The sequence below is a fragment of the Lampetra fluviatilis genome, unplaced genomic scaffold, assembly GCF_964198595.1.
Source record: "Lampetra fluviatilis unplaced genomic scaffold, kcLamFluv1.1 SCAFFOLD_164, whole genome shotgun sequence".
NCBI classification, from domain to species: domain Eukaryota; kingdom Metazoa; phylum Chordata; class Hyperoartia; order Petromyzontiformes; family Petromyzontidae; genus Lampetra; species Lampetra fluviatilis.
Genome location: NW_027621368.1, coordinates 194050 through 204630, shown reverse-complemented (window position 1 = coordinate 204630; position 10581 = coordinate 194050). Strand labels below are relative to the sequence as shown.

General features: G+C 56.6%; 1 protein-coding gene across 1 annotated transcript in view; it reads right to left on the bottom strand.

Moving 5' to 3' along the window:
• Nucleotides 1–6: 6 nt before the first annotated feature.
• Nucleotides 7–10581, bottom strand: part of LOC144955145 (septin-2-like) — a 48566-nt gene continuing 37991 nt past the window's right edge. Inside the window, exons 11-13 of the mRNA XM_078885467.1 lie at nt 6195–6347; nt 5370–5418; nt 7–1031 (exon numbers count right to left, since the gene is read on the bottom strand). Of these exons, the coding sequence (XP_078741593.1) occupies nt 960–1031; nt 5370–5418; nt 6195–6347 (274 nt within the window). The 3' untranslated portion in view covers nt 7–959. The remainder of the gene's footprint in view (nt 1032–5369; nt 5419–6194; nt 6348–10581) is intronic.

Below are 10581 nucleotides of genomic sequence, written 5' to 3'. Positions count from 1 at the left end.
CATCTCCTTTGCGAGTGGCAAAATATAGTGAGAGGTTTTGACCCTTTCAACTGGAACAAAAACGGACTCCTTTACACAAGGCATCATGTTTGCAATAACCACAACACAGGCAGTCAGAATGCCACTGCTAAAGGAGATGTCTCATAGTGTAGATGCTTTACCCCGAGATCTCAATGCTCTGATGGTGCGCTGTCTTTGAGTTGTGCGCCTTCTGGCGTCACCTGGTCCAACCCATGTGAGACTAGGCTCTAAGGAAAGCTGTCTCGGGTGTGGACCAATCAACTTCAAGGACCATGTGAGACTAGGCTCTAAGGAAAGCTGTCTCGGGTGTGGACCAATCAACTTCAAGGACCATGTGAGACTAGGCTCTAAGGAAAGCTGTCTCGGGTGTGGACCAATCAACTTCAAGGACCATGTGAGACTAGGCTCTAAGGAAAGCTGTCTCGGGAGTGGACCAATCAACTTCAAGGACCATGTGAGACTAGGCTCTAAGGAAAGCTGTCTCGGGTGTGGACCAATCAACTTCAAGGACCATGTGAGACTAGGCTCTAAGGAAAGCTGTCTCGGGTGTGGACCAATCAACTTCAAGGACCATGTGAGACTAGGCTCTAAGGAAAGCTGTCTCGGGTGTGGACCAATCAACTTCAAGGACCATGTGAGACTAGGCTCTAAGGAAAGCTGTCTCGGGTGTGGACCAATCAACTTCAAGGACCATGTGAGACTAGGCTCTAAGGAAAGCTGTCTCGGGTGTGGACCAATCAACTTCAAGGACAGTGCACATCATCATCATCATCATCAGAGTTGTTTATTTTTGTTTGCATTTTAACTGCTTGTGTTGTGGTTAAAGGTGTCAGTTTTTGTACCAGTTTAAAGGGTAAACACCTACTACTATGATGGTGATGTTGGTGGTGATGATGTTGGTGATGTTGGTGATGATGATGGTGATGATGATGGTGATGTTAGTTTCCGGATAGGTTCTGTTTGTTCATCTGAGCTTGCATCCGAGCCAACTTCTCCTGCATTCTCTTGAGCTGAGACACGGAGACACACGGAGACACACAGACACACACACAGAGACACACAGTGACACACAGAGACACACACACTGTGACACACACACACAGTGACACACACACAGAGACACACACAGAGACACACACACTGTGACACACACACACACAGTAACACACACACACAGTGACACACACACAGTGTCACTGTGTGTGTGTGTGTGTCACTGTGTGTGTGGTGCAAGCGAGAATTTCATCATCGCTTGCAGCTGGGGTTGGCATCGTCCCCCACTCCACCTGATGTCGAGGGTCAATGGGCGAGGTTTAAGACTGTGACTCATGCAGCTGCAATGGCTGCTTTGGGTATGCGGTCCAGACCTCCCCGGGAACCCTGGCTGACGGAGGAGGTGTTCAGGTTAATTGAGAAAAAGCGACAGGCCCACTCTCATCGCCTACAGCATCCCACGTCAGAGAATGAGGAGGTTTACCGCAGTCTTCGCTCGGAGGTTCGGAGAGCCGTGAGGCGCTGCAAGGATGGGTGGTGGTCGCGGGTTGCTGAGGTGATGGAGTCTGCCTCAGTGGCCCGCGATCACAAATCGCTATTTAACTCCATCAAAAAAGTAACCTGCAGCGCCACACCTATTACCATCATTAGAGGAAAAAACGGTGATCCAATCTCCGACCCCCAGGAACAGGTTTGCAGATTTGCTGAGCATTTCTGTGAGGTCCTGGGGGAGGGAAAATCTCTCAGCCTGGCAAACATCATGGCACAAAGTGGGGATAACCCTGCTGAGGCTGCGGTGCCTCAAATATTGGAAGAGGTCACCCCCTGTGAGTGGCTGGCTGAGGTACCAGCTGTTGAGGAAGTACTGAGGGCGATCCGGAGTCTGAGACCAGGGAAGGCACCGGGCAGAGATGATCTCCCAAGCGAAATGCTGAGGGAGGGTGGCGTTTGTGCACAGACTGCCCTACATGACATCATAACAACAGTCTGGACCACTGGACGGGTTCCGCAGGACTGGAAGGATGCCCTGGTGGTCCCCCTCTTTAAGAAGGGGGACCGTACCGACTGTAACAACTACAGGGGCATCTCACTCCTCAGTGTGAGGCCGGGTAAGGTCCTGGCAAGGATTATTCAACATCGCCTTGCTAGGCACGCTGAGGAGAGGCTTGCGGAGCCCCAATGCGGTTTCAGGAAAGGGCGGTCCTGCACAGATGCCATATTTTCTGTCCGTCTGCTACAGCAGAGGTGTAGGGAATTCCAAAAAGACCTACATCTCTGCTTTATTGACCTGGTCAAGGCCTATGATACCATCAGTAGGACTGGGCTCTGGGTTGTTCTTCGTGCTTTCGGAGTCCCTGACCCTCTGCTCACGATCATTAAGGACCTTCATGATGGTGAGCGGGCCCGGGTAAAACTACGTGGCCGGGAGTCGGAGCCTTTCCCTGTACACCTTGGGGTGCGACAGGGATGTCCTCTGGCTCCCACATTATTTAACATCTATTTCGACTGCGTAGTTCGTGAAGCCTTCAATAGCTGTACCGGGGGAATTACCATTTGGTACAGATATAATGGGAGGCTGATCGACGCCCGGGTGCGATCAAGGGATGGCTCCCTATTGGTCAACCACGTTATGTATGCCGATGATTTGGTAATAGCTGCTCATTCAGAAGAGGAGTTGGAGACGCTGCTGCTGAGACTGGAGCGTGCCACTAAGAGGTGGGGCCTTACCATCAGCCCCACCAAAACTAAGCACCTGCCTGGGTATTTTGTACCATCGGGCACTCCACCCCCACAACTCCCAATCGGTGATGGGGCAGTTGTGGAGAGAGTGGAGAGTTTCCCATACCTGGGCAGTGTGCTCATGACCGGCTCCAGTTTATCAGCAGAGGTCTCACTCCGAATCAGTCGAGCGGCAATATCTTTTCGTCGGTTGCGTAACGCTGTGTGGAAGCTACCTGGTCTGTCGCTCCGCACGAAGCTTCAGGTCTTCTCGGCCACGGTCATTCCCTCCCTTCTCTACGCTTGCGAAACGTGGACCCCCCTAGTGGAGCATCTTCGCCGGTTGGAAACATTTAGGCTGGCCTGCCTACGATCCATCCTGGGTTTAACCAGGCTGGATTGTGTGAGGAGCTCACAAGTCCTTGAAAGATCTGGGCAAAGTCCCATCAGTGAGCTCCTCCGGCAGGCAAGGCTGCGTTGGCTGGGTCATGTAGCCCGCATGCCCAGCCACCGCATGCCTAAACAGCTTTTGTTCGGCCGGATCGAGGGGGCTAAACGGGCGCGGCACGGGCTAGAGAAGAGATGGAGTGATGTGGTACAGGAGGACGTGGAGCTGAGTGGACTTGCCGATGACTGGTACCAGCGGTGTCAAGATCGGCCTCAGTGGAGGAGGCTCGTGAAGGACGCTACTGGGCAGTTGGAGGCAGTCGCCCTCCAACAACAACGGAGGGCGGAGGAGCGACGCTCACAACAACGAGCGGAGCGCCGGGTGGCTAAAGCACAGCAAGTTGGCACAGTAGGGGGCACAGGTGGTGCATCAGCCAGTCGTCTCGGTCATCTCGGTCAGTCGACCCGTGGCACCTGCTGGGTCTGCCCCGTGACCTCCTGCCAGCGGGCGTTCGACACTTCACGTGGCCTCAGGGTGCACATGGCCTGGCACAAGCGTCGTGGTGACGTCACCGCCACTTAGTGGCGAATGGCGGTTGTTGTTGTTGTTGTTGTGGTTCACAGTGACTGTGACACAGTGACTGTGTCACTGTGTCACTGTGTGTGTGTCACAGTGACACAGTGACACACACACAGTGACACTGTGTGTAAGTGTCACAGTGTCCCAGTGTCACAGTGACACTGTGTGTGTGTGTGTCACAGTGTGTGTGTGTGTCCCAGTGTCCCAGTGTCACAGTGTCACTGTGTGTGTGTGTCACAGTGTGTGTGTGTGTCCCAGTGTCACAGTGTCACTGTGTGTGTGTGTGTGTCCCAGTGTCACAGTGTCACTGTGTGTGTGTGTCACAGTGTGTGTGTGTGTCCCAGTGTCACAGTGACACTGTGTGTGTGTGTCACAGTGTGTGTGTGTGTCCCAGTGTCACAGTGTCACTGTGTGTGTGTGTGTGTGTCCCAGTGTCCCAGTGTCACTGTGTGTGTGTGTCACAGTGTGTGTGTGTCACAGTGTCACAGTGACACTGTGTGTGTGTGTCACAGTGTGTGTGTGTGTCCCAGTGTCACAGTGTCACTGTGTGTGTGTGTCACAGTGTGTGTGTGTGTCCCAGTGTCACAGTGTCACTGTGTGTGTGTGTGTCCCAGTGTCACAGTGACACTGTGTGTGTGTGTCACAGTGTGTGTGTGTGTCCCAGTGTCACAGTGACACTGTGTGTGTGTGTGTCACAGTGTGTGTGTGTGTCCCAGTGTCACAGTGTCACTGTGTGTGTGTGTGTGTCCCAGTGTCCCAGTGTCACTGTGTGTGTGTGTCACAGTGTGTGTGTGTCACAGTGTCACAGTGACACTGTGTGTGTGTGTCACTGTGTGTGTGTGTGTCCCAGTGTCACAGTGTCACTGTGTGTGTGTGTGTCCCAGTGTCCCAGTGTCACTGTGTGTGTGTGTCACAGTGTGTGTGTGTCACAGTGTCACAGTGACACTGTGTGTGTGTGTCACAGTGTCACAGTGACACTGTGTGTGTGTGTCACAGTGTGTGTGTGTGTCCCAGTGTCACAGTGTCACTGTGTGTGTGTGTCACAGTGTGTGTGTGTGTGTCCCAGTGTCACAGTGACTGTGTGTGTGTGTCACAGTGTGTGTGTGTGTCCCAGTGTCACAGTGACACTGTGTGTGTGTGTCACAGTGACTGTGTGTGTGTGTGTCCCAGTGTCACAGTGACAGTGTGTGTGTGTCACACAGTGTGTGTGTGTCACAGTGACACAGTGTGTGTGTGTGTCACAGTGTGTGTGTGTGTCACAGTGTGTGTGTGTCCCAGTGTCACAGTGTGTGTGTGTGTGTCACAGTGTCACAGTGACACAGTGTGTGTGTGTGTCACAGTGTGTGTGTCACAGTGTGTGTGTGTGTCCCAGTGACTGTGTGTGTGTGTGTCACAGTGTGTGTGTGTGTCCCAGTGACTGTGTGTGTGTGTGTCACAGTGTGTGTGTGTGTCACAGTGTGTGTGTGTGTGTCCCAGTGACTGTGTGTGTGTCACAGTGTGTGTGTGTCACAGTGTGTGTGTGACACAGTGACTGTGTGTGTGTGTCACACTGTGTGTGTGTGTGACACAGTGACTGTGTGACACTGTGTGTGTCACAGTGTGTGTGTCACTGTGTGAGTGTGTGACACAGTGACACTGTGTGTCACTGTGTGTCACTCTCCAGACTCACCTCGGCCTCTTTTTCCTTCAAAATGGCGTCGTCTCCAGAACGATCCGCCCTGTGGTAGAGCCCGGGATTACTTTGCAGAGCACATACAAATAGGGATTACTTTACAGATTACTTATTGGGAGTCGGTGATTACTTTACAGAGTGCATAACAACCGGGATTACTTTACAGATTACATACTAACAGGGATTACTTTACAGAGTACTTATTGGGAGCAAGGGATTACTTTACAGAGTGCATAATACCAGTGATTACTTTACAGATTACATACTAACAGGGATTACTTTACAGAGTACTTATTGGGAGCCAGGGATTACTTTACAGAGTACATAATAACAGGGATTACCTTACAGATTACGTACTAACAGGGATTATTTTACAGATAACTTATTGTGAGCCAGGGATTACTTTATATATTATATAATAACAGGGATTACTTTACAGATTACATAATAACAAGGATTACTTTACAGAGTACTTATTGGGGGACAGAGATTACTTTACAGATTACATAATAACAGGGATTATTTTACAGATTACGTACTAACAGGGATTACTTTACAGATTACACCACGAGGGATAGGATTACTTTACATATTTTTTCATGGGGACTGGAGATTACTTTACAGATTACTTCATGGGAGACATAGATTACTGGACAGATTACTTCACGAGAGACTGGAGTACTTTACAGATTACTTCAAGAAAGCAATGGATTACTTTACAGATTACATTGTCGATTACAGTACAGATCGATACAGTGCATCCACAATAAGTGTAGTGTGTACAGTGCGCGCGTGTACAGTGTGTACAGTGCGCGCGTGTACAGTAGGGAGAGGGGCAGCACGAGGCCTCGCGCGGCGTGGGAGGCGGAGCCAGGGGCGGAAGGGGCGGAGCCTGAGGCGTGACGTAGGCACTCGGAGCGGAACGACTCGTAGAGCAGCTCGTGCGTCACTTCCTGCAGGTCCTGCATGTGCGTGCTGGGGGTGGGGGGGCCAGGGGGAGGAGCCACGGGGAGGGGGAGGAGCCAAGGAGAAGATTGAGTGAGTGGGTGACAGTTGGTGGGGGAGAGTGGGTGGGTGAGAGTGGGTGGGTGAGAGTGGGTGGGTGACAGTTGGTGGGTGACAGTTGGTGGGTGGGGGAGAGTGGGTGGGTGGGGGTGGGTGGGTGAGGGTGGGTGGGAGTGGGTGGGTGGGGGTTGGTAGGGGAGAGTGGGTGGGGGTTGGTAGGGGAGAGTGGGTGGGTGGGTGACAGTTGGTGGGTAACAGTTGGTGGGTGAGAGTGGGTGGGTGGGTGGGAGTGGGTGGGTGACAGTTGGTGGGTGACAGTTGGTGGGTGACAGTTGGTGGGTGACAGTTGGTGGGTGAGAGTGGGTGGGTGGGTGACAGTTGGTGGGGGAGAGTGGGTGGGTGAGAGTGGGTGGGTGAGAGTGAGTGGGTGGGTGACAGTTGGTGGGGGAGAGTGGGTGGGTGAGAGTGAGTGGGTGAGAGTGAGTGGGTGGGTGAGAGTGGGTGGGTGGGAGTGGGTGGGTGACAGTTGGTGGGTGAGAGTGGGTGGGTGAGAGTGGGTGGGTGACAGTTGGTGGGTGACAGTTGGTGGGTGACAGTTGGTGGGTGACAGTTGGTGGGTGAGAGTGGGTGGGTGGGAGTGGGTGGGTGACAGTTGGTGGGTGACAGTTGGTGGGTGAGAGTGGGTGGGTGGGAGTGGGTGGGTGACAGTTGGTGGGTGACAGTTGGTGGGTGACAGTTGGTGGGTGGGAGTGGGTGGGTGACAGTTGGTGGGTGACAGTTGGTGGGGGAGAGTGGGTGGGTGGGTGGGAGTGGGTGGGTGACAGTTGGTGGGTGACAGTTGGTGGGGGAGAGTGGGTGGGTGGGTGGGAGTGGGTGGGTGACAGTTGGTGGGTGACAGTTGGTGGGTGACAGTTGGTGGGTGAGAGTGGGTGGGTGGGAGTGGGTGGGTGACAGTTGGTGGGTGACAGTTGGTGGGTGAGAGTGGGTGGGTGGGTGACAGTTGGTGGGGGAGAGTGGGTGGGTGAGAGTGGGTGGGTGAGAGTGAGTGGGTGAGAGTGGGTGGGTGAGAGTGGGTGGGTGAGAGTGGGTGGGTGAGAGTGGGTGGGTGAGAGTGAGTGGGTGAGAGTGAGTGGGTGGGTGAGAGTGGGTGGGTGGGAGTGGGTGGGTGACAGTTGGTGGGTGAGAGTGGGTGGGTGAGAGTGGGTGGGTGACAGTTGGTGGGTGACAGTTGGTGGGTGACAGTTGGTGGGTGACAGTTGGTGGGTGAGAGTGGGTGGGTGGGAGTGGGTAGGTGACAGTTGGTGGGTGACAGTTGGTGGGTGAGAGTGGGTGGGTGGGTGGGAGTGGGTGGGTGACAGTTGGTGGGTGACAGTTGGTGGGTGACAGTTGGTGGGTGGGAGTGGGTGGGTGACAGTTGGTGGGTGACAGTTGGTGGGGGAGAGTGAGTGGGTGGGTGGGAGTGGGTGGGTGGGTGGGAGTGGGTGGGTGACAGTTGGTGGGGGAGAGTGGGTGGGTGGGTGGGAGTGGGTGGGTGACAGTTGGTGGGTGGGAGTGGGTGGGTGACAGTTGGTGGGTGACAGTTGGTGGGGGAGAGTGGGTGGGTGGGTGGGAGTGGGTGGGTGACAGTTGGTGGGGGAGAGAGGGTGGGTGGGTGTGGGTGGGTGACAGTTGGTGGGTGACAGTTGGTGGGTGACAGTTGGTGGGTGAGAGTGGGTGGGTGGGAGTGGGTGGGTGACAGTTGGTGGGTGACAGTTGGTGGGTGAGGGTGGGTGGGTGGGGGTTGGTAGGGGACAGTGGGTGGGTGGGTGGGGGTTGGTGGGGGAGAGTGGGTGGGGGAGAGTGGGTGGGTGGGTGGGGGTTGGTGGGGGAGAGTGGGTGGGAGTGGGTGGGAGTGGGTGGGAGTGGGTAGGAGTGGGTGGGTGAGAGTGGGTGGGTGGGAGTGGGTGGGTGAGTGAGAGTGGGTGGGTGGGTGAGAGTGAGTGGGTGAGAGTGGGTGGGTGAGAGTGAGTGGGTGGGTGAGAGTGGGTGGGTGAGAGTGGGTGGTGAGAGTGAGTGGGTGAGAGTGGGTGGGTGAGAGTGAGTGGGTGGGTGAGAGTGGGTGGGTGAGAGTGGGTGGGTGAGAGTGGGTGGGTGGGAGTGGGTGGGTGGGAGTGGGTGGGTGAGAGTGGGTGTGTGGGTGAGAGTGGGTGGGTGACAGTTGGTGGGGGAGAGTGGGTGGGTGGGTGGGAGTGGGTGGGAGTGGGTGGGTGACAGTTGGTGGGTGACAGTTGGTGGGGGAGAGTGGGTGGGTGGGTGGGAGTGGGTGGGTGACAGTTGGTGGGGGAGAGTGGGTGGGTGGGTGGGAGTGGGTGGGTGACAGTTGGTGGGGGAGAGTGGGTGGGTGGGTGGGGGAGAGTGGGTGGGTGGGTGGGGGTTGGTAGGGGAGAGTGGGTGGGTGGGTGGGGGTTGGTGGGGGAGAGTGGGTGGGAGTGGGTGGGAGTGGGTAGGAGTGGGTGGGTGGGTGAGGGTGGGTGGGGGTTGGTAGGGGACAGTGGGTGGGTAGGTGGGGGTTGGTGGGGGAGAGTGGGTGGGTGAGAGTGGGTGGGTGGGTGGGTGAGAGTGAGTGGGTGAGAGTGAGCGGGTGAGAGTGGGTGGGTGGGTGAGTGAGTGGGTGAGAGTGGGTGGGTGGGTGAGAGTGGGTGGGTGGGTGAGTGAGTGGGTGGGTGGGTGAGAGTGGGTGGGTGGGTGAGAGTGGGTGGGTGGGTGAGAGTGGGTGGGTGGGTGAGTGAGTGGGTGGGTGGGTGAGAGTGGGTGGGTGGGTGAGAGTGGGTGGGTGGGTGAGAGTGAGTGGGTGAGAGTGAGTGGGTGAGAGTGGGTGGGTGAGAGTGAGTGGGTGAGAGTGAGTGGGTGAGAGTGGGTGGGTGGGTGAGAGTGGGTGGGTGAGAGTGAGTGGGTGAGAGTGGGTGGGTGGGTGAGAGTGAGTGGGTGAGAGTGGGTGGGTGAGAGTGGGTGGGTGGGTGAGAGTGAGTGGGTGAGAGTGAGTGGGTGAGAGTGAGTGGGTGAGAGTGGGTGGGTGAGAGTGAGTGGGTGAGAGTGGGTGGGTGGGTGAGAGTGGGTGGGTGGGTGAGAGTGGGTGGGTGAGAGTGAGTGGGTGAGAGTGAGTGGGTGAGAGTGGGTGGGTGGGTGAGAGTGGGTGGGTGGGTGAGAGTGGGTGGGTGGGTGAGAGTGGGTGGGTGAGAGTGAGTGGGTGAGAGTGGGTGGGTGGGTGAGAGTGGGTGGGTGGGTGAGAGTGGGTGGGTGGGTGAGAGTGGGTGGGTGAGAGTGAGTGGGTGAGAGTGGGTGGGTGAGAGTGGGTGGGTGGGTGAGAGTGAGTGGGTGAGAGTGAGTGGGTGAGAGTGGGTGGGTGAGAGTGGGTGGGTGGGTGAGAGTGGGTGGGTGAGAGTGGGTGGGTGGGTGAGAGTGAGTGGGTGAGAGTGGGTGGGTGGGTGAGAGTGGGTGGGTGGGTGAGAGTGAGTGGGTGAGAGTGAGTGGGTGAGAGTGGGTGGGTGGGTGAGAGTGGGTGGGTGGGTGAGAGTGGGTGGGTGAGAGTGGGTGGGTGAGAGTGGGTGGGTGAGAGTGGGTGGGTGAGAGTGGGTGGGTGGGTGAGAGTGGGTGGGTGAGAGTGGGTGGGTGGGTGAGAGTGGGTGGGTGGGTGAGAGTGGGTGGGTGAGAGTGGGTGGGTGGGTGAGTGAGTGGCTGGGTGGGTGGGGGAGAGTGGGTGGGTGGGAGTGGGTGGGAGTGGGTGGGAGTGGGTGGGTGAGAGTGAGTGGGTGGGAGTGGGTGGGTGGGAGTGGGTGGGAGTGGGTGGGTGAGAGTGAGTGGGTGGGAGTGGGTGGGTGGGTGAGAGTGGGTGGGTGGGTGGGAGTGGGTGGGTGAGAGTGAGTGGGTGGGAGTGGGTGGGTGGGTGGGTGGGAGTGGGTGGGTGAGAGTGGGTGGGTGAGAGTGGGTGGGAGTGGGTGGGTGGGTGAGAGTGAGTGGGTGGGAGTGGGTGGGTGGGTGGGTGGGAGTGGGTGGGTGAGAGTGGGTGGGTGAGAGTGGGTGGGAGTGGGTGGGTGGGTGAGAGTGAGTGGGTGGGAGGGGTGGGTGGGTGGGTGGGAGTGGGTGGGTGAGTGAGTGGGTGGGTGAGAGTGAGTGGGTGGGTGAGAGGTGAGTGGGTGGGTGAGAGTGAGTGGGTGGGAGTGGGTGG